The sequence below is a fragment of the Zonotrichia albicollis genome, chromosome 14 (assembly GCF_047830755.1).
Source record: "Zonotrichia albicollis isolate bZonAlb1 chromosome 14, bZonAlb1.hap1, whole genome shotgun sequence".
NCBI lineage: Eukaryota > Metazoa > Chordata > Aves > Passeriformes > Passerellidae > Zonotrichia > Zonotrichia albicollis.
In genome coordinates this window covers 5,317,050-5,344,369 of record NC_133832.1, presented here as the reverse complement: position 1 = coordinate 5,344,369, position 27,320 = coordinate 5,317,050, and the positions used below count along the sequence as shown (strand labels likewise).

Genomic DNA, 27,320 nt, shown 5'->3' with positions numbered 1-27,320 from the left:
TCCCTGCCAGGGGCTGTGGTTGGGAGACCACAAAGGAACAGACCAGGGTTGAAAAGGAAACTTTATTGAGTTTGGTTTGCAGATATAAGCACTCCTCAAACACAAGAACAAACTCTTACCAGGCCACAGCCCATCAAGCCCAAGACTCAGTAAGATGCAGAAACCAGCACCGTGCTGTCCTGGGGAGGCCAGTGCTGACTATTGACAGGAAATCTGGTTTTTTGGCTGCTCTCACAGGCATAGTCCAATTCTTTAGCTCCACCAGCCAAAGCCAGCACAGTGAATGTGACATCAGCTCTGCACACAGACCCTGTACCACTGCCCAGCAGCACAAGTGGCTCAAGTGGCAGCAGCAGTGTGTGACTAAAGCAAGGACTTCAGTGTGGCAGGTGACCACGTCCAGCTCTGCTCACAGACCCAGGCCCACTGCTCACTTCTCCATGAGGGACTCCAGCTGCTCCTGCAGGGATGCCATCTGGGAAGAGAGAGTGACATGTTACAGTGAGGCACATCTGGGACCCCAGGCAGCCCCAGCCCACTTCTTTTGTTTCATCTTCAGCAATGACTTCCCAGCCTGACAGCAGGAACAGGTGAGTCAAGGGAAAAAGAGAAACTTGGAAGTTGTGATGGAAGAGGCTAAAAAGGGCAGATCACTGCCACTCCAATCAGTCTGGCCTTGTACCTACGAATCCCCAGGATGAAACAGCACAGACCTTTTTTTTCTAATGACTTCTCTACTAGGAGAAGAAGATTCTTGCACATCTTCTACCCACATCAGTGGCTGCTCTCCATGTGTGCTGCCTGGAGCTGTGCTTGGGCTCCTCTGGGGCAGGACTGGCATTGCCCACAGGGATGTGAGAGTGAGAACCTCCTGCCTTGGCACCAGGCTGGAACAGAGCTGCCCAGGCAGGAAATCTGCCACAACTCTACAGCCACTGCCTGCCTTGTACAGGGGTGCCAACAGGTTTGTGTGCTGTGTTTCACCCCAGACAGCAATCCTGGCAGCTCTGGACTGGGCATGGCTTGGCTGCTCCAGAGGGCAAACTGCAGTCAATCCCACTCCTTCTATCTCCTTTTGCCTTGGGAAGCTCCATACACTACAGATGAGGTACAACCCCACCTGAGCTGTAACCAGCAGTTCACAGCAGCTGCTGTGCTGGAAGACTCAGGGAACTCTGTCAGGCCAAGCCTAGAGCAGTGCTGTGCCCAGTACCTCCCACTCCACTGTGGGCTTTTCCTCACCTGCTGCTTCTCTCTCTCTTCTTGCTGCTTGAACTCGTCCAGCACAGCCTGGAGACGGGTCTGCAGACACAAACATGGAGACCACAGCTAGCAGTGTGCTCTCAGCAGAATGGGTGCTGCCACCACACATCAACCACCCCCTTGTCTCCTCCAGTTTCACAGATTACTTTGCCTCCACAGGGAAATGTGGAGTGTGTACAGCCACACCACAGCTATTTTTAACCCAGCAGGCAAAGGCTCCTGGCTTCTCCAAATCAGCCTGCTGGATCTAATGGCCAGACAGTGTTAAGCAGGTCTGAAGAAACCCCAGGAGAGCTCTCACCTTGAGGGCAAGGTTCTCCACTTTCATGATGAGATCTTCCTGGCGCTTCCTCCTGTCTTGAGTTTCCTGGAGTTTACTTTTCAGGTTGTCAATCTGTTTCTGGATGCCCATGGCTGGAAGGGAGAGTGAGCTCAGACCCAGAGCAGCAGCAGAGCTGGGAAGCACAGTCTGCCTGGCACCCCAACAATTCTGCCATGCTCTGCTGGCCACTCACCAATCTGGTTGGACCCCTCATTCTCCTGCTGCTGCCCATCAGACTCATTCAGCTTGTCCTGCAGCTGTCTCTCCAAGTCCTCCTCAGTGTCCATGATGTTCAGGTCTTCATCATCATGATGATCCCTCTCATCTTCATCCTCGCTGCTGCTGCTGATATCATTGAATATCTCCCGCAGTTCATCGTGTTCTAGTAGGGGGTAAAGAGTTAAAACACAGCTGATGAGCTGCCAGTGCCCTGTGCCTGCCAGGGACCACAGCTAGAAATAAAACAACCTTCCCCACTGCACCTGAGGAGCCATGGCCTTGCTTATGCCCTGACATCCCTGGGGAGGAGATGTCCAGGCTGGTGAGGGAACCATGGTTGTCCACTTCTTTTGTTTCATCTTCAGCAATGACTTCCCAGCCTGACAGCAGGAACAGGTGAGTCAAGGGAAAATGAGGAACTTGGAAGATGCAGTTGTGATGGAAGAGGCTAAAAATGGCAGATCACTGCCACTCCAACCAGCCTGGCCTTGTACCTATGGATCCCCAGGATGAAACATCCCAGAATTCTTTTCTAATGACTTCTCCTCTATTTCAGTCCCTTCTCACTACAACAACACAGTCCACAAGAAAGGTCACCCTGAGGAGACAATAACCTTTGAACAAGGCAAAGATGAAGCTCCAAAACTTCAGTGCCTCTTGTGTGTTGATGTCCCAGAGTCCCACACCCGCACAAAGCTCAACTTGCTCTTTCCAGAACCCCAGGTCACACCCATGTCCTTGTCCCACTCCTGAGCTTTTCCCCACTGAAAGGATACGGACACTGACAGCCTCAGCATCGGTGCTCAGGAGACGTTTCACCTCTTTTTCCACATCAGGAGACTCAATATACTGGGCCAGAGAGGGGAAAGAGAACAGAGACACTGTGAAATGCCTTGTGCATGCTGCTGCTGCTGGCCAACTACAAGGCTCCTCTGGATAGAGCACTGTTTCAAGGCTTTCTTATCTCTCTGCTCAGTTTGCTCATATTTAACTGTGAAGTAATTTATGCACTCCCCAATAACAACTCATCTTTTTTGTACCTTGGTAGGTTGAGTGCTCTCACTTTTCTGTTTATACTATGTATTTCATAAGACTTTCTGTGTCTGTGCAGAAAGTCCTTGAGGTGTTGATGGTCAACTCAACTGAACTCAAGTGAACTCAAATCTTTCCCATCCCACTCAAAAGAAGGCTTCATTTTTCACTTTTAAATTAGTCAGGAATTTTACTGCAGTGATATCAAATCTCTCCTGTGGGCTACAAGAATGTCTCAAGTAATTTGCTTCCCAAATGTCATGCAAAATCACACTCAACCCTGTTCTCAGAAACTGCAAAGGAGAGAAGAACAAGTCTTCCCAGCCTCGGGGTGCTGCCTCTCCCCAACACCTTGCCTGGCTTGTGCATATGCACAGAGACAGTCTCTGAGCTCCATCTGTTGTCACTCCCCCAGCTGAAGTGACAGTGGTACTATTTGGGGAAGGGAATGGGCCGTGCAGAAAGAGAAGATTTAAGCTGGGAAAGCAGGAATGAGTGAAGCCTCATTTCCATATGAGTCTTTCTTTCTTTCTTCTCTATGAGCAGGAAGAGATGTGGCTGGGCAAGGCAGCCACAGGAATGAGGTCCAGCAGTGCTCTAAACAGAGAACTTTCCCCTCAGAAACATCTTGGAAAATACAGAGGAAGCACCCAAAGAAGTGTTTAAATCTACAATCCTGCCCTCACCCTCATCTCAGGCAAGGAAAAGTGAACAAATGTTACAGAACACATGACTTCTGGACCAATCACAGCTACAGCTCTAATGTCTCTGCCCTCCTAGCCCTTGGCTATTTCATCTGCATCTGGGTGAGAAACAACTCACCTTCTTCTTGGCTGTCTTCCGGAACCGCCGCTTCCGTACATTTTTCAGGGGAAGGGTGACTGTGACAGAGGAAAGAGATTTCATGTGTCAGGCAGTGAGAGAAGCACGTGTCAGAAGGGAGAAGATCCCTTCTGCAACAGAGAGAGCTGTGGAAAGGAGCAGCAGCACTGCCAGTACTGTGAGCACCCAGCTCACAAGTAGGGTACTGGGGTGGAGGGGCTTGGCACAGCCTCTACTCACTGCCATGGTTCCATATGAATTTCTTCTCTCTGTCCTTGTCCTTCTTCTTGTTTGCCTTGGGGTCAGTGGTCACTGTTTGCTCTTCCAAAGGTGGGTACAGATCACCATCCACAGTGCAAACAAGCATCTGGAATCCCCACATGAGCACAAGGATGTGAAGGGCCAGTGACTGCACACTGCACGGTGTCAGCCAAGGGGATTCAGGGGCACAGGGTGTGGGAAACACAGCTGCACCCCCAGCTCAGCTGGACACAGCAGCAGTTAAACTGTCACAAGGACAATCACATTTCACACTTCAGGAATGAGGTTTCTAAACACCAAGTGGAATGGGGAATTTTAAATTGCTAATGCTGTGAGATACAGGAATTGGGCATGTTATAATGGGTGTCCAGTTGCCAAAGTGTACAGGGGTTTGCCTGGAGGAGGAGCAATGAATTAAGCTGTTGGTGCAGGCAAGAAAGACAGCTCATACCTGGCAAATATCTGCTGTCTTGTAGAAGGTTTTCTTGTCAATGGTTTTTAAGCTCTCGATGATGCAGGGCAGATCCACCAGCTTGGCTGCCAGTGGCACCCGGTCCACACGGACAATCCCATGGCGCCCGTCCGCTGGGGAGAACCAGGGCAGGTCAGTGCTGTGCCCCAACAGCCACCCAGGAAATACAGCCCTGGGCAGCAGGAACGTCACAGGACAGCATGTGCAGGTGGCACAGCCTCAGCTGTGGGCAGGCAGAGTGCCCAGAGCAGATGCTCACCATGCCCTGGTGCTGCTCACTCACCGTGCAGCTCAATGGTGAGCCTGTCCTTCAGGTTGACATTCCCAGACTGGACTGCTCGCCGCACAGTCGAGGCATATTCCTGAGAAGGGAATTCTTTAGGAGCTGGTGTGCTTCCTCCAAGAGTTACTGCTGCCCAACCTACCCAGCTTTAAACACCTGCCATCCACATGCTGGACAGCATCTGCAAGACCTATAGTGAACTGCACCCTCTTCCCAACAGCATGTTAACGTGGCTCTGCTGTTCCCAGTGCTCTCCATACCCCTGGCTGTGACAGTGGTGTGAGGTCCCTGACAGACACACCTGCCAGAGCTCCACAGCACTGTGGGCACTTAGAGCTCCCCTCACCAAGCCCTTGTGGTCTCAGCAGGACACAGAATCCCAGAATAACTGGGGGTGGAAGAAGACAACACCCAGTCCAACTCCCCTGCCAAGGCAGGGTCACCTGAAGCAGGTGATGCAGACACATCCAGGTGGGTTTGGGATGTCTCCAGAGAGGGAGATCCCACAGCCTCCCTGCCCAGCTGTTTCAGTGCCCTGCCACTCCCAGTGGAAAGTTCCTTCTCATGGTGAGGTGGAAATTGTGATTTAGGTTATCATCCTTTCGCTGGGCACCAGAAAAAGTCTCAGCTGTATGCACATAACAAACAGCAACAAGGGCACGTATCGTCACTGCAACTAAAGAGCCAAAACCTTTACAGAAATGTCCTCCCAAACCCTCTGGGTTGTCTCTGAGCCTCAGTAGGAGCACCTCTCTAGGGAAGGCCGTGGACAACCCGCTCAAAAGAATGGGAAGGGGCTCCCCAGGCCCCAGAGCGCCCAGCCTGCTTCCACACCCAGAGCCGCAGCTTTCCCACCGCCCTGTCACCTCCTGGGGCAGCCGGTGCCGGCCTGCCAGCCGGGCTCAGCCCGGTGTGGCCGTGAGGGGACGGGCGGACCGAGCGCTTACCGGGGGCAGCCGCAGCACGAACTGGCTCTCGAGCTCGTGCGGAGCATCGTCCTTGCCCTTGCTCATCCCGCCTCAAACACAAACACGCGGTCACGGCGGCCAGGGAAGGCTCCTGCACGGAAACCGGAGCCCCCAGCCCAGGCCGGCCGGCCGCCCCAGCCCCGTTCCCGGCCCGGCCCGGTCCGGTCCCGCCCCGCGGAAGCCGAGCCCGGCGCACCGCCCCTTCCGTTCCCTCCCCGCTCCGGCCCCGCTCCGGTGCCGCTGGCCATGGGGGCCGGGTTCGGCGCGGGGCTGGGGCTGGCCCTGGCCTCCAGCGCCTTCATCGGCGGCAGCTTTGTCCTGAAGAAGAAGGGGCTGCTCCGGCTGTGCGGCCGCGCCCGGGCAGGTACGGCCGCTCCCGGGGCGCTGCCCCCGCTGGGTCCCCCGAGGGTCGGGACCAGAGTTTGGTTTGGTTTCATCTGAGGTTTCTCGTTTGTTTCCTCCGCACTCAGGGCAAGGAGGGCACGCGTACCTGCGGGAGTGGCTGTGGTGGGCAGGGCTGCTGTGCAGTAAGTACCGTGCTCAGACTGTGTTACCACACTTATCGTGGGATCACGGAGTGGTTTGGGGTGGTGGAGACCTTGAAGATCATCGCGTTCCAACCCCTCCCGTAGGAACACCCGCTATCCCAGGCTGCTCCAAGCCCTAATGTCCAGCCTGGCCTTGGACACTGCTAGGGATGGGGCAGCCACAGCTTCTCTGGGCACCCTGTGCCGGGGCCTCACCACTTTCACAGGGAACAATTCCTGGTATCTTATCTAAACCTACTCTCCTTCAGTTTCAACCCATTCCCCCTTATCCTGTCACTACATGCCCTTGTAAAAAGTCTCGCTCTTTCTTGTAGGCTCTCTTTGCACACTGCAGGGCCACAATTAGGTCAATCCAGAGCCTTCCGTAAATAAGAGTGTGGCTGTGGTTGTTTCCAGTCACTTTCATGCTTTGTTGCTACCATTTTTGTTTGACTACTTGAGTTTTATCCAAGTTTCTGATGATGATGTTGACCTCATTGTAATTAAACTATTCTGAAGTCTCATGCATTACCAAGTTTCTGTGCTAAACAGGTGTTGAGGAGCTGGTTTAGCTGGGTTGGGTTAAGTGCTTCTGAAGTGGCCTGCCCTGAGGATGTAGTGATAATTGCACATCCAGCACTGTGTGCAGCAATTTCAGCAGCTTTACTTTACACTTTTCTATGTTAAGAACCAACTCTAACTGATTTATCCTTTAGAAAGCTGTAAAAGCTTTTCCAGGAAAAGGACAGACACCTTTCAGCTTTGTGGAAATTATGGAGATACTTTCCTGTGGTTGCTGCTCACTGTAGAGGCACATGTGACTAAGGATCACTGTGCATAACACTGAGCCTTCTCTTCCCAAGAGAAGGTGCTGGTGCTGTTCTTCCCTGCTTGCTCAGCATACTTTAGAGAAACAGCATGCTCAGGAGGAAGCTGAGGCTTTTCTGACTACACTCAAGCTTGTATTATGCTGAATTGCTCCCACTTTGATGCTCATAGGAGTTTCTCTTGCAGTGGGAATTGGAGAAGCTGCAAATTTCGCCGCCTATGCCTTTGCCCCTGCAACACTGGTAACTCCACTGGGTGCTCTGAGTGTCCTTGTTAGGTAAGCAGCCTCAGAAACAGCCTTACTTCACCTACCAGCCCTCAGGTATCCATTTCTTGTCCTGACTGGTTTAGGATTTGATTTTTGCCTTTTTTTTGCTTGTTTTTTTTTTTGCTTTTTCAGTGCAGTTCTCTCTTCCATCTTCCTGAATGAGCAGCTGAATGTTCATGGGAAGATTGGCTGCATCCTGAGTATCCTGGGCTCCACCGTCATGGTGATCCATGCTCCACAGGAAGAAGAGGTTTCTAGCCTGGAGTCCATGGCAGAGAAGCTGAAAGATCCAGGTACTAAAATAAAAGGATTTCTGTTGACTTCAGGCTGATGACAGTAGAAGGTGGGATACAACTTGGAGAGATTGGAAAAAACTGAACTAAATGGTAATTGAGCTGTTTCTTGTTCTGTACACCCCACTGGAATCATTACTAGTTAGCAAGTGGGCTGGTTTTTTTACTGTCTGTGATGCATAATGCAAAAAGTGAGGAGCAGAGAAATGAGGTGCAGCTGTCAGCAGAAGGGATTGGCCTGTGGCAGTGCCAGGAACTGCAGAAGGAATTCCTGTACATAAGGGTGGTAGTGGTGTGGCTGAGAGAAGACAGAGGAGGAAATTCAGGCAAAAGAACTCAAGGCAAAAGAATTCAAGGAGTTGTGCCCAAGATCAGGTAGTCCTTGTATTTATCTCAGAGGATGAATCAAGTTGCAAGGATATGATGTAGGCAATAGCACAAATGGCAGAATAAGCCAAAAGAGAAGGAGGAAGGCAGCATAAGGAGAGGAGCAAAGCAGAGTAACAGGCAGATGTTGCTGCTCATTAGGGGGAGCACTGGCAGGGCATTCCGGTGATGTGGCACTTTTCTTTTTATCCCACCAGTCTACAGAGTTCAGCCACGGCTTCCCAAGTCTTCTGTCACCTTCCTGGGCCTCCTGCTGGACTGGTCACAAGTCCCCCAGTTCTGTTAGTGCTGTGGAGCCTGGCAGTGGCCCTGCCACTCCCAGCAGACTGTATCCCCAACAGCCTGGCTTGTGATCACACTGTCATGAGCTGTTGTTGTCTCTGCAGCTTTTGCTCAGGCTTTCCAACCCTGTTCCCCTCAGATGGAGGCCAGAAAGGCTGATGGGGCAGTAGAGATGTCTCCATCTCTCCTTGCTGTTCAGTCATATCTGTGACTGGTGCTGCTGTGTTCTGATGGGAATTCTTGAATTCTTCTTTCCCCAAGGATTCATTGTATTTGCTGTGTGTGTCGTGGTGAGCTCCCTTCTGCTCATTTTTGTGGCTGGACCCCGTTATGGACAGAGCAATGTCCTGGTTTATGTTTTGGTCTGCTCTGCCATCGGCTCGCTGTCTGTATCCTGTGTCAAAGGCCTGGGGATTGCCCTCAAGGAATTGTTCTCTGGGAAGCCAGTCCTGAAGGAACCCCTGGGCTGGGTGCTCCTGGTGTGCCTGGTGATCTGCATCAGCATCCAGATCAACTATCTGAACAAAGCCCTGGACATTTTCAGCACCTCTGTGGTCACACCCATTTACTACGTGCTGTTCACCACAGCAGTCATGACGTGCTCAGCCATCCTCTTCAAGGAGTGGCAGCACCTGGTGCTGGACAACATCATCGGCTCCATCAGCGGCTTCCTCACCATCGTGTCGGGCATCTTCCTCCTGCACGCCTTCAGGGACCTGCCCCTCACCCCCAGCCTCCTGCCCCTCTTCCTGCAGCCAGCCAGGGCAGACCCACACCCTCCCTGGAGCACTGCAGACAGACATCAGAGCTGTCAGCACCAGCCCCTGCTGCCCTCGGAGGACAAGGGCTCTCAGAGTGCAGAGGAGGAGGAAGAGGAGAAGTGAAAGCAGGTGAGGAAGCATGTGAACTGCTGTTTTCTTGCTCTCCCTGCCAAAGGCTGAACGTGCTGCTGCAGGAGCTGTGAGTTACCCTCTGCCAGTCCAGGCACCACCAGCCTGACAGGGCCAGCAGCCTCCTGTGGAACAGACAGGAGCCCTGGGAACTGCCCCATTCCTGGCATCCTGTGCTTCTTCACTCTTCTTTTATATGAAGAATTAATTTTCCCTCATCAGGACTCGGAGCTCAGCTGTGCAGAGAGGCCTGCAGCACTAACACAGTGCTAACCCTGACTCTGTGGCAGGTCACACATCTGGGGAGGCTCACACTGTTTTTTAAACCCAGAATTAACAGTTACAGAATGATCTAACATGGTGCTAAGGTTGAACAGTGAGAAGATGGATGTCTGGCTTTAAAGGTGACATTCAGAGAGTATTAATGCAAAAATTCCTCTGTCAAGTACTTGGTTTTGCTCACTCTGCTAGAATTTATTTACAGATTCACATCCAAAAACAGAATACAGCCCAAACGGGGAAACTTCAGTGGTGCTGCCACATGCTGCTGTGGCTCTTACAGAGGGACCAACCTCTTCGTGCAAAGTCTGCTGTGCAGGTTGATGAAGCTTCCTGTGTTCTATTAAAAACTGATCTGTTCAGTTTCCAAGTGCTGAGTGATGCATTTACACCAAGAGCTGGGTTAACACTGGAAGGCATGGAGGATCACAGGGGTAGAAGAACTCTGTGAGTGCTCCAGAGAAACTCAAGTTAGGACAGGAGAGGCAATCACCTACTCTGGGAACCTGGTCCCTAGCTACTGAGGTAAGTTTCTGACAGATAACTAGATAGCTGTGTCCTCACTGACATGGGTTTACATCTGCATAGCTGCTAAACACATCCTGAGTTTGTTCCCAGGAAGGCTGCTGGCTACAAGCCACCCACATTGGGAGCTCACACGCTCTTTCCAGCAGCCCTGCAGTGGGTTGTGTGCAGGACTGCTTTACCAGGCTTCTGTGTAGAGCTCCAGACCACTGTCAGGGTCACTCCAGGCTTCCCAGAACCCTGCAGCGTATGAGCATTGCTGAAATGCTGCTGCCTTCCCAGAGAGCTGATCGGTAGTTGGTTGTTTTTCCAGTTTGAAGCTCCTCTTTGTGTCCTGGGGGCAGAGGTCCAGAAAACACACCCACAGGCCTCCTGCCAGTGACCTCCAGAGGTGAAGGTGCACGAGGCTATAAAGCAGCTGGTTAGTTATTCCTGCATTTAGTCTCTCTAAAGAAACTACTCTCCAGGACAGCAGGAGCTGTTAACCTTTTGGGGAGGAAGAGGAAAGGCCACAGCCTCTCCCAGAAACAAATCTGATTCATGAGACCAGATTAATTGAGCAACATATCAGAATTCAGAAAAGGCCTTCTAGCCAAAAGACAGTTATGTCTCCTTCCTACTAATTTTGCCATAAATAGGGTAACTGGGAAGGAGGGGGAGTGACAAGAAGGCCAGATTTTCCATTCTTAGTAGTGATCTACCTGAAAAAAGGAGAATCTCATATTAAAAATTGACCCAGTTAATATTTATTACATTTACCCAGGGAAAGCAGTTAATGGAGCAAGTCAGCATCGACAGAGTTGTGCTGCAGAGTGTGAAAATTGGTCACTTGGCCATATGAACGATTCACCTATGGAAGCCTGGAAGTATTTTCCAGCAGTGGCACTGCCTGGGATGATCACTGTTCCCAACACGCTCTTCTTGCTCAGGGTGCCTGTCCCAGCCATGGAGCCCGGGGCGGGTGAGGATGTGCCCAGGAGAGCTGCTTTGTGCAGCACTGTTTAAGGCGGGCTGGCCTCACCCAGAGCCGAGCTTCCCATCGGCGCTGGGAGCATCCGTGAAACGAGCATCAGCACCCTCTGCTCAGCCCAGGGGCACGTTCCAAACCTCCCGGGTCCCGGCACAAAGGTGGCCGCTGGCCCGCAGGGCCGGGAGCAGCACATCACCCCGACGTGCGGCGTCCGTGTGTCTGTTGTGGGCTCTCATCTGGCTGCGACTTCCCCGAGACTGGCATTTAATCAAATCCTACCCCCCGAGCTGATCCTGGCTCCCTGGGGCAGCGGAGTGACCAGGAGTGGGCATGGGCGAGGGCCTGGCCTGGCGGGGCTGGGTCCGGCTCAGTCGGACAGGCTCTCCGAGAAGGCCGACTTGGATTTCTGCGTCTGCTCCAGCCGGTTCAGGATGAACTGGCTCGTGTCGATGAAGCGCTCCACGCAGTTCACGAAGCACGTCTCGGCCCGGCTGTCCAGCTTGGGGCCCGGCTTGTCCATGCACTTCTCCTGCACACAGCGGGGTCCCGTTGGTACCGCAGCCCGACCGGGGCCGTGCCTCCGGCCATCTCCCGCCCTCGGGACCCCGATCCCCTCGGGACCCTCAGCACAGCTCGGCCGCTCCCCACGCGTGGCTCTGCCCGCCCCGGAGAGCCGCCCCCTCCCGCTCTGTGCTCACCGGAGCTGGGGCTGCTCCCACGGCGGCTCCATTTTGTCCCCATCGGCCTCCTCCCCCCGGGGACAAAGGTCTGCGCGGCCTCCCAGCCCGCCTCGCCCCACCATCGCCACCGGGTCACCGGAGCCGCCGGCCCTGCCCGCCGCCCGTACCCAGCAGAGCTCGGTCATCTGGTGCACCAGCTGCTGGAAGCGCTGCTTCTGCGTCTCCACCTCGATGAAGCGCTGGAGCTGGGGGTCGGCCCCGCCCAGCCCGGCGGCGGACGGCGGGTCCATGGCGCTCCCGGTGTGCCCCCGGTCCCTCCCGGTGCCGCCGCGCCGCGACCTTCACGTGCCGCCGGTGCCGCGCCCGCCCCTTCCGCCCGCGCCGCGCCTGCGCGTCCGCCCGCCGCGCGCCCCCTGCCGGCGGGGCGGAGCGGCCGCAACGGGGAGGCCTTGGAACCGTTTTATTGTCCGGGACCGACCGGAGAGGGAATGGTCCGGGGCGGTGATGGAGCTCCAGGGATGCAATGGAGCTCTGAGCATGTGATGGAGCTCCAAGGCGCTGATGGAGTTCTGGGGATGTCATGGAGTTCTGGAGTGGTGACGGAGCTCTGAGCACGTGATGGAGCTCCAAGGCGCTGATGGAGTTCTGGGGTGGTGATGGAGCTCTGAGCACGTGATGAAGCTCCAAGGCGCTGATGGAGCTCCAGGGGGGTGATGGAGTTCTGAGCACATGATGGAGCTCCAGGGATGTGCTGAAGCTCTGAGCATGTGATGGAGCTCCAAGGTGCTGACGGAGTTCTGGGGATGTGATGGAGCTCTGAGAATGGGATTGAGCTCCAGGGATGTGCTGAAGCTCTGAGCATGTGATGGAGTGGGTGCAGCCGTGTGGGTCCCCCAGACTCCTGCACGCCCCTGTTCATGAGGACTGTGCCAGCCGGTGTGCGGGGTGTCCCACAGGGCAGTGGCAGCGCTGGGCAGGGTCGGGGCAGTGCCTGTGGTCAGCACTCCTCGTCAGCCATGTCCAGGATGCTGCTCAGCAGCACAGTGAAGGTGGGGCGCTCCTCAGGCTTCTGTGGGACAAGAGGGGAGCCTGGCTGGAGCCCGTGTCTGCCCCAGCCATGCCCTGGGGATGCTGTCACCCCGCCAGGGTGGCTGGAGGCATCATCAGGGGTGGAAGGCACTCACCTCGTGCCAGCAGCTGTACCTGATGGCACAGACCCACTCACCTCGTGCCAGCAGCTGTACATGACGGCACAGACCCACTCACCTCGTGCCAGCAGCTGTACATGATGGCGTAGACCCGCTCCGAGGCCGCCTGCGGCCGGTACAGGCGCAGGCCTTGGATGACGTGCTCGGTTGTCTCGCTGTTGTTAAACCTCTCGTAAGGCATCTTTCCCAGGGAATAAACTTCCCACATCAGGACACCTGTTGGGGGGAACAGCACGGAGAGCTCATGGCATTGGAGCACCTGTGCCTGCACCTGGTTTGCAGAGGAGTTCATAACCTCCAAACCAGCAATGCTGTGCCCTTACCAAAGGACCAGACGTCAGACTTGCTGCTGAACTTGCTGTACAGCAGCACTTCAGGAGGAGACCACCGCACTGGGAACTTGGACCCCATGGAGCTCGTGTACTCATCATCCAGCACGTACCTGCAGCAGGAAAATGGATCAGGGTGCCTCATCTGGATTTCACATTTCCCTCCTCCACACAGCTGAGCAAGCTCAAAAGGAATGGGCAGCTCAGAATGACCAGAGGCTGCAGCTCTGCATGGGTTTCAGCAGTATGTGCGTGTTAGCCAGGATTGCAGAAGAGATTTGCTGACATGGAAGCACAGCAAAAAGGGGATGTGGAGAGAAAGCTGCAGCCAGGGGGGTGGGAAAGAAGATACAGAGAGAGGGAGGAAAGGGCCAGGGAAAGTAAGAAAGGGATGGTGGAAAGTGGAGAGGCAGAAGGTTGAGCCAAGCAGATTAAATGGGAAGACAATGGTAAAGCAGAGCTGGAGGGTGGTGGGGACAAAGACTAAAGTGTAGAATTGATGGAAGGAGGAGATGGAGTACTGAGACAGGAAAGCGACACAGACACATCTACCAGACCTGGAAAGACCAAAATCTGACACTTTCACAATTCCTTGGTCATTCACCAGACAGTTTCGAGCAGCCTGTGAATGCAGAGGTGGAGGCAGTTACTTCTACCTGCTCTTGTCTCTCCCATCCCCCTGTAGCAGGTGAACTTCATCTCATCCTACCCACCAAATACTTCACCTCACTTTGTCCTGCAAGTTCACCTGGACTGGGGCAAGCTAGAGAGCCCTCAGCAGAGAGCAACTGAGGCCTCCAAGCATCCTGTTTATCTATGTAGGGGCAATTTCCCCAGTGGGATTTTGCCTGAACAAAGCAGCCAGAGCCCTACCAGGTCTCTGTGGAGGAACTGCTTGGATTCCAGGTACTCCATAGCTTCACAGACATCCTTGCACATCTCCAGCAGCTGGGCGGGCTGGAAGCGCTGCCGTGTTTCCCTCAGGAAGTTCAGGAGGCAGCCATTGGCCATGTACTCAGTGATGATGAAGATGGGACGCTGCTTAGTGCAGACCCCATAGAGTTGCACCAGCTTCTCGTGAGACAGGTTCCTGTGTTGGGGACAAAGGCAATTCTGAGCATCTAGAAAGCGAGGGAGCAAAGGAATGAATAAGTAGAGTTTGGAAAGGGAAGGTGTTTCTAGCTCAGCTGGAAAACCTCACAAAAGAATCAGCACAAAACCAGTGGGATCTTGGATGCTTTTTGCAGAGTATGGGACTGCCCAAGACTGTCCCTCCAAAACTCCCAGGAGTGCAGCCATTCTGGCAAGGAGCATCCAGTGCTGCCCTGTGTGGTGCCCACCACTTACATCATGACTTTGGCTTCGTCAATGAACTCGTCCTCTGACATGGAGCCCTCCCTGATCATCTTGATGGCAACGTTGTACTGGCCTCTCCATTTCCCATATTTCACCACACCAAACTGCCCCGTCCCCAGTTCCTTCAGGAAGGTCAGATCCTTGGGGTCAATCTCCCACGAGCCTAGGACAAGAATGTGAGTGTAATGTGGGTACAGGTGACCTCCCTGCACGGTGCTCCCAGTCAGCCAATCTAGCAAGCCCAAGAAAAGCTCACAAGCATTTGCTGCCTGAAAAATCATCCACAAAATCCACAACATCTGAGACCTGTAACTCCAGGGAATGGGAGCAGGGCAGCTTGTGGAGTCTTTTGGTCAATACTGTCACCAGAGGGCAGCTGGGAAGTGGTTCCTGGGAAGGCTATGAGCTGTGGGACAGCCAGGATCCCAGCCTGGGAAGGCTGCTGCCAGCAGAAACAAACCCTCTAACCAAGGAACTGCAAGGTAGCCCAGGCTGTGGCTTACCATAGCCAAGGCCAGCTGTGGAAGGAGCACTTTTCTTGTGCTGAGACACGGGGTACTTCAGTCTGGATATGAGCCCTGAAACACAGCAGCAGAGAATGCCACATTCCAGCAGGGAACACAACTCCTGCCTTTGGCCCAGGAAGGTGGGGATGCCGTGGTGCCAGAGCAAACACTGCTGGCTTCACCGTGTCTCCAGAGCACTGACCTGCAGAGTTGTGCTGGTGGTAGGTGATGAGCTCTGGGATGCTGTTGAAGAGGTGTTTTTCTGCCAGGTAATACTGATTCTGGGGGGTGCAGCAGACAACGTAGTGGCGGATTGTGCCTTGGGGGTCTCTGGAGAGGGAGAACATGAGGTCAGTGCCAAGGGGAGGAGAGGCAGAGGGTGAGGGGTGTCTGGAGAGGCCCTCTGAGGGAGGAACAAGCTGTTCTTAGAGGCACTTACGCAGAGGACTTGGCATAGACAGAGACAGTGTATTTCCCTGTCTTGCTGGTGGAATCTCTGACAATGAAGCCTCCTTCCTTACCCTAAAACAGAAATGGGAAAGGGCACTGGGTGTTTGTGGGGACTGTGTGTGATTGAACAGGCAAAACTTGAAGTGAGTGAAGATCACAGCATAGCTGGGAAGGATGCAGTGAGTCAGAGGAATCCTATTTCCAGTCCCTGCATGGGAGGCAATCTCCTGAAGTGGCTGCCTGGAGGAGCTCACACTGGGATAGGGAAGGTTCCTGGGGCTGTTGGGGCAACACTCCTCTCCCAGAAAAGCTAGGGTTGGTCCCATGCTGGACACAATGTGAGAACAGACCCAGCCTCGGGAGGCAACACTTACCTCCTGTTTCAGCAGCTGCTCTGCTTGGCTCCGAGTGATATTCTTGGAGTACCACCTGGAACAGGGACACAGCCATCAGAGAGATCTCCACAGCCACCTCTGTGCCCAGCCAGGACAGGCAGTGCAGAGAGCAGGGCAGGGATGGCTGCCAGGGGCTGGAGGCTGTCAGAGGATGTGGAAGAGGGAGAATGACCCAGCCAGGCTGGGCTCACGGGCTGTGGAGGGGAACAACCAAATGGAAAATGTCTCCAACCAAGTGCAACTCGCCAGGTGCCTGTGCCCTCTCTTACTCAAAGATCTCCAGGGAATTTCTGGTTTCAGTGACGTAGTTGCTGGGGATGTATCCTTCTCTCCTGCAGAGAAAAGGGCTGGTCACACTCTGATAGGGGAGGCCAAGGGGAAAAGATATTCCTATCTCAGGAGGCTGATAGAAATGGGCTCAAAAGCTTTGGTGCAAACCCATCTGGGGAGGGCTGACACCACAGCTGGTTTCAGCCTCCTCCCCCTCCTCCCCAGGGCAGCCCACAGGTGGGCAGGCAGCCTGTCCTCACCCAAGGGGTGCCCAAGGATGTGTTTGCCCACCAGTGCCTGAGCACCACGGCCATGGGCAGTGGGAGCTCTCACCCATTCTTGTCAAGGGCTTTCCACCAGGGCAGGTGGCTCTCCTCCAGGATGAAGTACTCCTCGCCCTTGTGCAGCTGCAGGTCCTGGGCATTCATTGGCTCATAGTTGTAGAGGGCCACCACCTTCTTCCTCTCCCCTGCTGTGCTGGGGGCTGGCTCGGGAGGCAGAGGCTTCATCACCATCTTCCCACAGGGAGAGGGAGAGCATGGGACACAGTCAGGCTGGCACATACACCATGTGAGACCCTTCCCAGGCCTGGGAGGGCAGTGGTCTCAGGCAAGGTCAGTGCAGTGTTTGTCTCAGCTCCCATGTGTATCTCTACCAGAACACCCATTTCCTCTCCCTGGACTTTTTATCAAAATATTTTCCCCATCTTCACAGAAAGGATAAGTGTTTTCTCTTTACCTTTTGGCTTAACCTGTGACTCCTCCAGCCTACATCAGGGCTTTAATCTCCCTGGGAAACCTTAGGGTTGAGATCATTTGACTTCCCTATAGGCCTTTGGGCTTCATCCCCTGCTTCAAGCTCCTTCTTCCTTAGGTCACCATCTTGACCTCCCTCCCCAGAACAGAGTCCTGCCTGTACATCTCTGAGCAGTCATTGAACATTTTGGCTTTTGCCAGGGAGATCTTTTCTCCAACACTCTGGAGAAGCAAACCCTGGCATTGGCCTTTACCTGGTCCTCCTCAGGAGTTGGGGGAAGGGGCTTCTTTGTCTTGCGATGCGACCGCCCAACTTTTAAACCTTTGGAACAGAGGAGGGGCTGAGGTGAGAAAAGACCCCTGGCACTGTGTGCAGTGCTCCCCAGGGCAGGGGGAGGGTGCCTGGTGTCTTACTGCCATTCCTGCTCTCCAGAATCTGGCAGCCCATGGCGTTCTTGGCTGTCTGGGAGCAGCACAGGTACTGCCCGTCGATCCAGAAGCAGGGGTGGTACTTCTGCACCAGGTCGCTGTTGTACCGAATCACTGTGGCAGAGGAGGGAAGATGTGTGTGAGCCAGGGCTGTGTCCCCAGCCTGCTGCAAGAGCTCTCTGCTCCCTCAGTGCAAGTGGTCAGCTGCATTAAATCATTTCCTCTCAGCTGTGCTGCAGTCCCCTGAGCCCTGATGTTCAGGTTTTCCCCAGCTTACCACTCTTGTTTCAGTGCTGAGGCTGTGCAATCCCTGTGCCACAGGGAAGGGCCAGGCTTGGATGTCAGATCCAAGCTTTTGAGCAGCTCTGCAAAAGAGCATGAGCATGCTTGGAGCCAGTCACAGAAGGACCTGGCTCTTCTGCCAGCCAAAATATCCAATAACCCCCAGGCTGCTCTGGCCCATGGTTCACAGCTCTTTTGAGCCCTTTTTTCCCCCAGAAGTGGAGTAGGAGGCCAGAGCTGTGCTTGGCTTTTCCATGGGAAGAGGAGGGCACTGCCACCACGCTGTGCCTGCTCAGAGACTTCCCTGGCAGGGAGAATATTCCCTTGACAGGCAGGCTGACCAGCTTCCTCACACTTCTCCTCAAGTCAGAGGGACAACTGGATGTGCCTAAACACTGCCAACAGCCTGGGGCTGGCCCAGCAGCTGCACAGGCTGCAGAGAGCCCGTTCTCTGGTGGAGTAAGAGGAGGACATCCTGTCAGCAAAAAGGCAGCATTTTCTCTCCTTTCCCTGTGGATTCTACACTGGCTTGAGCTGCCAGAGCAGCCCTCCTCCCTCAGCAGGGAAGTGGGGAGAGGACTGGCTGCTCTGCTGGGGCTCCTGTGAGATAACCGACTTCCCCGTTATCAGCCTGCCCCTCTTCCGCCCCGCTCGAGCCAACTTCCCCGTGTCAACTCAAGCAGCTGATCCCACCCTGCCAGCACAAAGCCACAGAAACACACACACATGTGCCAGGAGGCACACACAGGCAGCTCCAGCAGATTTTGGGTGGTTGGAGCCCCTTGGCACAGTGCTGCTGCAACCCACTCAAGGAGGGAGCACCCACCCAGCTCTGAGCATAAGCTCAGCATCACTGAGGAAGGCTTGAGGTGGTTTGGGGATGATACCCCCTAGCTCCCAGCAGGTTTGTGGTCCATGTTTCCTAAAGCACTGGGCACCCAACCCTCACATGCCAAGGCAGCACAGCTGTATGGCCACATCTGCTATTTCCTCTTGCCCTCAATGATTTCTGAGCCTGCTTGAGCTGCTTTGGAGCAGGTTTGTGAGAAGGCAAGGAGCCTCAGCCATGCTGCTGCAGAGGGTGACAGCATTCACCTGCCCCAGGCAGGATCAGCTTGTTCTTCCTTCCTCAGCCATGGGATAGGTACCCATGAGCCAGGCAGCCCTGGGAGGCTGCACTGAGGGCCAGGCACAGGCACAGCTGTGCCTTGCTGGTTCCCCAGGGAGCTGCAGAGCCCCCGCACTCACCGCTCTTCAGCTGATGGATCCAGCGCTTGCGCAGCTCCTCGGTCGGGGAGAAGATGTACAGGGGCCCCTCGTCATAGACCACCTGCAGGAACATTCAGCTCAGCGCCGCGGGCAGGGCTCTCAGGCAGGCACGGGCGGAGCCGAGCCCTGTGGCCACCCCGAGCCAGCCCCGCCGGTGTCTGCTGGCCCCGCACGGTGCTCGCGGGACCGTGACAAAGAGGTTAAAAATAAGCCCCCTCCCCCGAGACTTTCCACTTCCTTCTCTGACTTTCGGTGTGCCTGGGTGCCAGCAGGGCAGGCAGCTGGGCTGGGGGCTGAGTGTGCAGCCAGCATCCCTCCAGCATCAGCCAGGGGATTGAAAGGGGCAGCTCAGAGCTCAGAAGCAGGTTTCCATCTTAAACAGAGCTGGCTCGGGGCTCAGAGAGGCTCACCTGGCTGTCCCAGCAGTGTGGACAGCAGCAGAGTGTCTCCAAGCAGCTGAGTGACACCTGGCACCAGGGCAGTGATGCCATGTCTGACCCCAGGCCCCTGTGGGGTCCCCCCCTCAGGACCTGCCCCCAGGCAGAGTGGAGCAGCAAAGAGGGCGCAGTGAAAACTCACCTGGAAGGGGTAGGGGAACCGTTCGATGATTGAGATCTGCTCCATGTTGTTGTAATCCTCCCCTTTCCTCTGGAAGAGAGAGGCAGAGATGGATGCTGGCATCTCCTCTGAAGCAGGCCCACAGCTTTTGGCATCCCCTTGCTCTGCATCAAGCTATACCCCTGGTATGGTGTGGACAGAGCCCCCCACACCAAGCAGGGCTGTCCCCCACTGCCACCACCCCAGGGACCCTCCTCACCGGGACCTGTCGCTCAGGGGGAGGGTTGTTTTCAGGTGCCACTGTCTCCACACAGGTGATCTTCTCAATGTCCACAGAGCCCTTCTTGCTGCCCCGGCGCTGCAAGAGACAGCCTTGGTTCAAACAGCCACCAAGTGGAGACCTGGAGAGACTCAAACCAGCCCCTCTCCCTGTCCAACCACCCCCTGGGCTATGTGCTGGCAAGGGACAGCTGTGACCCCTGGACACTGGCCCAGCCCCTCTGGCTGCAGACTCACCCCCCGCTCAAAGTCATACTCGTAGTAGGACAGCTTGCTCTCCGTCAGCAGGAACAGGCGCTTCTTGAAGTTGAGGGGAGATGTTTTCTTCTTCTGCTGCGAGCGCTTCAGGAAGATGCTCTCCAGGATGACACTGGCCATGTCAACCCCTGGTGTCCCCCGTGCTGTGCTCACAGGCTGGCTGTGGGTAAGACAATGCTGACACGGTGTTTGTTCAGCCCAAAACCTGCTGGACCTCACTCAGTGCACTCTGCCCCTCGCCCCAAGGGCACACAGGGGGTGCTGGGACCCCCACAGCGAGGGGAAGCAGCCACAGAGGTGTGAGGGCAGGTCAGTGTGGGTTGTTTGTGATGTGACCTCTTCCACACCAACCTGCAGACCAAGCCACCACCCGGATGGCTCCTTCTCCTGCTGAAGAGGCCCCCAGGATATGCAAGATGGACAGAGGGCTGGAGACAGAGAGAAACGGGGGGAGCTCGGAGCCCCAGGGAGGAGCGGGGCGGCTGTGACACCCCGCAGGAGCTCCTCCCCTCGGGCTCTGTGCATGTGAGCCTGTGTGGGCCGTTTCCTCCTGCCCCACCGCAGCCTCTCCGTGCCGGGGATGTGCTGACTTGGCGGCGTGCAAGGGCTGGTCACGGGAGACCAGTCCCTAAAAAGCTGTGGCTAGGGCCTGGCCCTGAAAAGCCACAGTGCTGCCAAGAGCACGGAGTAGCCCCAAAGTCATCCTTCCCCTGTGTGTCCACGGAGCCTGCAGGAGTGCAGGGATGGAGCTCAACTCCCCTTCCTCCCCTCTGAGCAGCACTTGTCAGTGGCCAGTCTTGAAGGGCTGCCTCCAGCCAGCAGGCAGAGGGGTTAAATCCTCCCCCAGCCATCAACAAAGCTCCCCTGAGCCTCTCCAGGGAAGGGCAGTGCAGGAAAGGGCTCATGAGAGCCCTGCATCCCACTGCTGCCCTGCCTTTAGGGACTGGAAATTTCCCTGGCCCATTTCCATGCTGTACTCAGAACTGTGACCCCCAGGTGGGCCCAGCACCCCCAGAGCCACGTGGCTGGAGCTGTGGGCTGTGACCAGCACCTGACTGCAGTCTGGGAGCTGATGGGTGAGCTGTGTGCAGCCCCTGCTGAGCTGGGAGCCCCTGGAGCCCAGCTCCTGTCTCCTGCCTGACCACCTACAGTCCCTGCTTCCCCTTCACCCTCACCTTGTTCCCCTTTTTCCTCCTATAAGCACAGCTTTGGAAAGTAACCTGGGAGAAGCTGTTTTTCTCCCCTGCTCCCCACAGCCCATCTCCTCGGGGGGAGGCTCAGAGGTGGACCAGAAACAGGGGTTCAGCCCCCCCATTCCCCAGCTGAGTATTCCATCCATTCACCACACACAGGAGATGGGCATTGGCTCACTCACAACACGGTCAGGTGGGGAACAAAGATGCCAGGACCCAGTCCCACACACTGTGCCTCCCTCCAGGGCAAGCCCCAGCTTGGGGACAAGGAGCAGAGGTGTCCTCCCATCTGCTGGCAATGCCCAGAGCCTCCCAGCACAGCCCCTGCTGCTGCAGTACTGGTCCTGCCCCACAGCACCCAGAGAGGCTGGGGACAAGCAGGATTCCCTCTACCAGGCTTCCCTCTCCCCTCCTTGTGGCCTTTATGGCTCACACCTTTCCAGCTTGTTTGGGTGGTCAAAAAAAGCCCAACTTAAAAAATTAGTAATTTTGGAGTCTTTTGGAACAAACAGCAGTGTGCTGACTGAGGCCTCAGGAGGAGGGATCTGGCGTCCCTGCAGGTGGCTGGTATGGCCCCCCTGACCCCCAGACTGCTGGCAGGGTGGTGGATGAGCCCAGAGTGACCCCAGAACCACCGTGTAGCCCTGTGCCTCATTCTCCCTCCTTATCAAGTGTGGCTGCTGATCCTGTGTCCCAAGAGCAGGAGCGTCCCACTGCCCTCCCTGGCACAGACACAGAGCTGAGCACAGGGGCCCTGGACTCCATCCCATTCCAGCTGCAGTGCCAGCTCCCTGGAGCTTTACCTGCAGTCACAGCAGCGGGGTCATGGCCAGCAGTGCCAGGCAGGTGGGACACGTCCTCACTGCGTCCTCTGGATGGAACTGCCAGAGGAGAAAGGACAACGAGTGTCTCAGAGGGCTGTTGTGCCCCATCATGGCACAGCCTCCCTGTCCCCAGCAGTGCCAACAGACCCCCTGTGGGTGCCCCGCAGGGCTCAGCCCCACAGCCAGCACTGCTGTGCGGCGACAGCGGTGACGAGTGGGTGTGTGGGAGCATGTCCTGTGTCCCCCCCTCCAGCCAGTGTGACTTCCTGCCATGCTCACACCTCTGCCCAGCGTGCTCTGAGACCACCACCAGCCTGGCACATGCTGCTGGCCTCATGCCACTGCACTGTGTCCCACCATGGTCCCACAGCCACCCCTCCTGCACAGGCAAGCTCTGGTGTGGGGCTGGCATGCCTGGGACAAGAGGGAAGGGTGACAGAGTGACAAACTTCACACCCTCATCTTAACTTCACAGCCCTTATGTTTCAGGTTCAGCGCTGAGAGTGTCAAAAACCATAGGTGGGAAGGACAGAGGGGGAAACCTGCATGGGAGAGACTTGAGAGCAAAGGCAGAGCTGCACACCAGCAGCGCCCACTGCGGAAAGCACAGGTGAGGAATGGCCAAAGACACTGGCAGAGCCCCAACCCTGCTCTTGGCAGCCTTGGCAGCCTCACACCGCTGTGATTCCCTGCTCCAGCCCAGCCTGCACCCCCTGGCACCCCCTGCACCTCCCTGCACCCCACAGCCCCGGCCAGGTGACAGGGTCAGACGCGTCCTGCTTGGAACTGGCCAGGCAGTGGGACCAGGCAGAGCCCTGCCCTGCCCGCTGGGCTCACCCGCCCCGTGTGCGCTGTGCCCAGCACGGCTCCCCTGCCCTCACGGAGCCCAGCAGAGGTGTGAGGCCACCAGCACAGCCACATGGAGCCTCCCGCCACCCCAGCTGTCCCTCGGGCACATCAGCAGGGCCCATCGGTGCCCAGGAGCCCAGGCGGCGCTGCCCTCCATGGCTCCGGGTCCCTCACTCACCGCCCGTCCGCCGCCACTCCGGCCTGCCGGGCCCGCCGCGCCCACCCGGCCGCTCGGGGTGCCTGTGGCGGCAGGGACCCGCAGAGACGGCAGGGTGCGCAGGGAGGAAGGACGGGGCCGGCCAACCCCACCCTTTCGGTTCCCCTTTTTTCGTTTTGTGACTCAAAGGCAGGGTTTGTGTTTCCTCCTGCAGACAGCCGGGTCATTGCCGTGGGGGCGCCAGGCCGGGAGCCTGCGCCGGGCTCTGGGCAGTGCCAGCTGTTGGATGAGTTGGATGACCAACCCTATGTTGCCCCAAAATGCATTCTTTCACCCAATGGGGCTGATCCCCACACAGAACCAAGGTATTTTTATTTAGAGTTCTGAGTTGAAAGAGGTTTTGGTGGTAAATTCACAAAGTCAGCAGAGCAGCTATCAAAACTTTGCACCGATTATACGTTTTAGTAAATGAAAACATTAATTTTCATTGGCTACAGATTACATCATTCTTTAGTATGCTGTCTTGTAGTGTTAAATGATTCCCTCATTTCCTTTGTTAATTGGGCCACATGTTCAGTCTTCATTTGGGTCAGTGAGTTTCTTGGGTTGGTGGTCCGTGAGTTGGTGCTGTGATCTGGAATCTCTCTTATCCACTCAGATCTGATTCAGCACAGTTGTTCAGTTAGCTTTGCTACTTACATCCTTGTCTTGAGAGTTCTGCCAACTGTTCTTGTGCTCCTAAATTCTGCACTCTTTGTAATGGTAAATCCTTCTTCCCAAGCCTTGTTAACTTCCACCCAGGTCTGAAATCTCTGAAACATGTCAAGCCCTAAACCTTAACAATGAACTCTTGACACACAGTTTGTGTTTCGAACACCTGGATGTCACCTGCACCGGCAGACCCCACGGTTCCCCACCCTCACACCCCCGTCCCACACCCACCCTCCCTCCCTCCCATGGCTGCTCCCCTCCCGCCGCCAGGGGGCGCCGTGCCCCTCGCGCCCCTGCGCGCTCCTCTCTATGGTCCCCAGCTCGCATTCGCTTCCGCTTCCGGTCAGCTCCTCCTCTCCGGGCCGCCGCCGCCAAAATGGTGAGTGCTGGGGCTGGGCCGGGCTCCATCCGCCGCCATCCGCTCCGTGGCTGCGCCGGGCCGGGCTCCCTCCGCTGCCATGGGTGCGTGCTGGGCGGCCAGGCCGGTGCCGGGACTTACCCATCCCTGGATGGCAGCGCGGGGCCCGAGGGAAAGGGAAGGGCGGGAGCGGGGCCTTCGGAGCGGGATGTGGCGTATGCGCAGCGGCCGTGACCGGCTTCTCTCCCTCTCCTCCAGGTGAACGTGCCGAAAACCCGCCGGACGTACTGCAAGAAGTGCGGGAAGCATCAGCCGCACAAGGTCACGCAGTACAAGAAGGGGAAGGACTCGCTCTACGCGCAGGGTGAGCCCGGGCTCGCTCCGGGCCCCGGGGAGCTGAGTGCGGTCCGGGTGTGGTGTGCCCTGCACGGCTGGTGTACATTGGGAACATTTGTATGGCTGGGGAGGACAGCTTGGCCTAAAGGATGTGCTGTACAATAAAGGGAACTATAAAAATAGGAGAAAGGGAGAAAGACTAAGGACGTGTTAGCCCAAGGCACTTTCGGATGGTTGTCGCATAGAAATGTTTAACTAATTATGGAATGTGCTCTGGGTAAACCTGGCTGGCTGTGAAAGCTCAACTGGAGCCCAGGCTGGCCAGCTGAGGGAGAGCCCTGCTATGAGTTTAAAATGTGCTGAGGTGAAAGTAAGTGAATCCAGTGGTAGGTCTGCCTGTACTGATGTGGATCAATTATACAAATACCACCTGAACAGGACTGTATAAATATTTTCAGCCCTTTGTGTGCTGGCTTTACCGTGCTGCACCCTTCTCTGCACAGAACTGAATAAATCGAGTGCCTTGACCTTGTGTGTCTGTTGGGTGCGCAGTGAGGGGAAGGTTCCACTTTTGGGGACAGCACAAGAGCCGTGGCACTGGTTCTGCTGGACTGTGCAGGCTCAAGCTGGGCTGTGCAGGGATTTAGGCAGTGCCAGCTGTGCCTGGAGCATCTCCTCAGTTGTTGCCTGACCAGAGCTGTTTTCCCCACAGGAAAAAGGCGCTATGATCGGAAGCAGAGCGGGTACGGGGGCCAGACAAAGCCCATCTTCCGTAAAAAGGTGAGTGAGTTTGCTCCTCAGGAATAGGAACTTCCCTGGCAGCCCGTGCCCAGCTGAGGGGGTTCCTCAGTGCTCTGCTCTGGCTGTGTTAGGGCAGTGCTGTGCTGGCACTGCAGGTGTCCCCTCATCATCACAGAATGCCTTGGGTTGGAAGGGACCATTGTGTTCCAGCCCCCTGCTATGGCAGGGCCACCTTCCACTGTCCCAGCCTGGCCTTGGACACTGCCAGGGATGCAGGGGCAGCCACAGCTTCTCTGGGTAACCTGTGCAAGGGCCACCCCACCCTCGCAGGGAGGAATTTCTTCCTACTGTCTAATCTAAATCTCTATCAATGTGAAGCCATTTCCCACTGCCCTGTCACTCTGTGCTCAGGTAAAATCCTTCTTTTTATCCCTTGTAAGCTCCCATCAAGAGCACAGCTCATCTCCTTGCTGTGCTGTCTCATGGAGATGCTCCTCATTTTCAGGGTGACTTGGGCTATGTTTGCAGAGCAGCTTCTCAGCTTTGGTGCTGCAGGGGAGTGGGATATTTGCAGTGAAAGGAACGTTTCCTTCACTGCTTGCCCAAGGGGAAGGGCTTGGCAAAGGGAAAGGAGCTGTCTGCTTGCTTGGTGTGGTATTTACAGCAGGGAAGCAAACCCCAGTGGGTGGGTTTGTTACTTTGTGTGAATTATTTAGTTATGCTCATAATGCTGCTTGGCTCGTTGCTGGGAAGCCCTGGTGTCCTGCTGGAGGTGCACAGGAAGCCTTCCAGCAAGAAGAAAAAATGAGGCAGCGGGTTTTCAAGTTGATTTTGTGCCAGGAAGTGGGGAGACCTCTCAGAAAATGCTTCTGCAAGCAGGGTACACCAAGCAGCTGCACTGCTGGCACTCTCTACCTGTACATTGCAATTCTCATTTCTGTTTTTTCCCAGTCAGCATTGTATGGATGCTTGGCTGAGGTTTTTAGCAGGTTTTTAGCTGCTGGTTACAGCCCTGTCCAGCTGCTACAGCAGCCTCCCAGCTTTGGATTCTCCCCTCTGCAGTCTTTTAGGTTCCATCCAGCTTCTGAGTAGCTGCAGGTCTGCACTGAGCCTGTTGTGTCACTGCTCCTTCCAGAGAAAGTTTGCCAGTGGTGTTGCTTGCAGCTGTTACTTTTTTCCAATTTTCTTCTGGATTTCTCCTGAGCACTGCTGGTCTGTGCTTCCACACTAAAAGTGTGGGTTTCTTAACTCTGTTCAGTAGAACAGACTTCTCCAGCATGGCTGATCCCTGCAGGAACCAGCCCTGCCCCACTAAATGCTTTTGCCGGTGCCCTTTTTGTGAAGATACCAATCCACTTCACTCCCCTACTGATCCTTTTCAGTGGAGGGAGCCTACCTGTGTTTGTAGTCTCTCTCTATGCTTTGGGGACAAACTGAATGTTCAGCAGTGCAGGGAACAAGCTCTCCCTGAGGGTTTGTCTGCTTGGGAATGTGGGCTTCATTGAAACACCCTGCTCCTCCTCCTAGGCCAAGACCACCAAGAAGATTGTGCTGAGGCTGGAGTGTGTGGAGCCTAACTGCAGGTCCAAGAGGATGCTGGCAATTAAGAGGTGCAAGCACTTTGAGCTGGGAGGAGACAAGAAGAGAAAGGTGAGTTTGTATTCTGTGAGTGGCTGAGAAAGGGGGGGCAATACTCAGTGGTGAATAAACTCACTCTTGTCTCTTGTTTCTTACAGGGCCAGGTGATCCAGTTCTGAGCGTCGTCCTGCTCATCGTTACGGACCATATTAAAGTAATTAGATTGATCCCTTGCTTTTCTTAATGTGTTTTCTCTTGGGGTGGGAGCTGTGAGTGCATCAGCTCAGTAGGGAGGTGCTGCTTGCAGAACATTTGACAGACCAGTTTTAACCCTGGCTTTTGAAAAATTCCGTGCCAGTAGCTGGGATCTCTTTATTGTTTCCAAGAGGTGTTCTGTAATGGGTGCCAGTGACTTCTGTGCATGAACATGGTGCAGGCTCGTTGATGAACTCCCCTGAACAGCCCCTACACTTGGCTGTAGGCCCCTTTTTACAGACAGCTGTACTGCCCTGAGCAGCAAAGGCCTTGGAGCAGCCAGTGGGTTTGACACCTGGAGCATTAGGCAGGTCCCTAATTAGGTAATGAGGCAGGTGCCAGTAGCTGTGGCAGCTCAGAGAGGTGGGGGACAGCTCTGTGCCTGTGGTTGCCCCTGGCACAT

The 27,320-nt window shown here is 55.5% G+C and overlaps 5 protein-coding genes across 7 annotated transcripts; 2 read left to right on the top strand and 3 right to left on the bottom strand.

Moving 5' to 3' along the window:
- Positions 1 to 43: 43 nt before the first annotated feature.
- TAF7L (TATA-box binding protein associated factor 7 like) lies at positions 44 to 5,841 on the bottom strand. Its single transcript, XM_005484539.3, has 11 exons — positions 5,622 to 5,841; positions 4,675 to 4,753; positions 4,371 to 4,504; positions 3,899 to 4,025; positions 3,659 to 3,717; positions 2,581 to 2,653; positions 2,068 to 2,184; positions 1,779 to 1,967; positions 1,565 to 1,677; positions 1,243 to 1,302; positions 44 to 475 (listed from the first exon to the last, which is right to left on the bottom strand). Exons 1-11 carry the CDS (start codon positions 5,685 to 5,687, stop codon positions 431 to 433), a joined length of 1,062 nt encoding a protein of 353 aa, XP_005484596.1. The 5' UTR covers positions 5,688 to 5,841; the 3' UTR covers positions 44 to 430.
- On the top strand, positions 5,829 to 24,372 carry LOC102073229 (magnesium transporter NIPA2). Of its 2 annotated transcripts, XM_074551842.1 has the most exons (8): positions 5,829 to 6,006; positions 6,113 to 6,169; positions 7,169 to 7,274; positions 7,398 to 7,558; positions 8,489 to 20,081; positions 22,422 to 22,542; positions 23,153 to 24,028; positions 24,266 to 24,372. In XM_074551842.1, the coding sequence occupies exons 1-5, from the start codon at positions 5,889 to 5,891 to the stop codon at positions 9,109 to 9,111; spliced, it is 1,065 nt and encodes a 354-aa protein (XP_074407943.1). In that variant the 5' UTR covers positions 5,829 to 5,888; the 3' UTR covers positions 9,112 to 20,081; positions 22,422 to 22,542; positions 23,153 to 24,028; positions 24,266 to 24,372. The 2 variants fall into 2 exon arrangements, with proteins under 2 accessions (XP_074407943.1, XP_074407944.1); XM_074551843.1 differs by having other exon boundaries at positions 7,184 to 7,274; positions 22,422 to 24,028.
- TIMM8A (translocase of inner mitochondrial membrane 8A) lies at positions 10,645 to 11,873 on the bottom strand. Its single transcript, XM_005484541.4, has 2 exons — positions 11,739 to 11,873; positions 10,645 to 11,420 (listed from the first exon to the last, which is right to left on the bottom strand). Exons 1-2 carry the CDS (start codon positions 11,859 to 11,861, stop codon positions 11,259 to 11,261), a joined length of 285 nt encoding a protein of 94 aa, XP_005484598.1. The 5' UTR covers positions 11,862 to 11,873; the 3' UTR covers positions 10,645 to 11,258.
- BTK (Bruton tyrosine kinase) lies at positions 12,503 to 20,053 on the bottom strand. Of its 2 annotated transcripts, none has more exons than XM_074551840.1 (18): positions 19,914 to 20,053; positions 19,638 to 19,736; positions 19,400 to 19,468; positions 18,800 to 18,881; positions 17,255 to 17,383; positions 17,095 to 17,162; positions 16,419 to 16,600; positions 16,085 to 16,147; positions 15,795 to 15,849; positions 15,410 to 15,492; positions 15,173 to 15,300; positions 14,968 to 15,042; positions 14,456 to 14,627; positions 13,982 to 14,198; positions 13,666 to 13,730; positions 13,103 to 13,221; positions 12,838 to 12,995; positions 12,503 to 12,640 (listed from the first exon to the last, which is right to left on the bottom strand). In XM_074551840.1, exons 3-18 carry the CDS (start codon positions 19,442 to 19,444, stop codon positions 12,569 to 12,571), a joined length of 1,713 nt encoding a protein of 570 aa, XP_074407941.1. In that variant the 5' UTR covers positions 19,445 to 19,468; positions 19,638 to 19,736; positions 19,914 to 20,053; the 3' UTR covers positions 12,503 to 12,568. The 2 variants fall into 2 exon arrangements, with proteins under 2 accessions (XP_074407941.1, XP_074407939.1); XM_074551838.1 differs by having other exon boundaries at positions 19,895 to 20,035.
- Positions 23,906 to 26,889, top strand: RPL36A (ribosomal protein L36a). Its single transcript, XM_074551844.1, has 5 exons — positions 23,906 to 24,028; positions 24,266 to 24,371; positions 25,056 to 25,123; positions 26,612 to 26,734; positions 26,821 to 26,889. The coding sequence occupies exons 1-5, from the start codon at positions 24,026 to 24,028 to the stop codon at positions 26,839 to 26,841; spliced, it is 321 nt and encodes a 106-aa protein (XP_074407945.1). The 5' UTR covers positions 23,906 to 24,025; the 3' UTR covers positions 26,842 to 26,889.
- Positions 26,890 to 27,320: the final 431 nt, after the last annotated feature.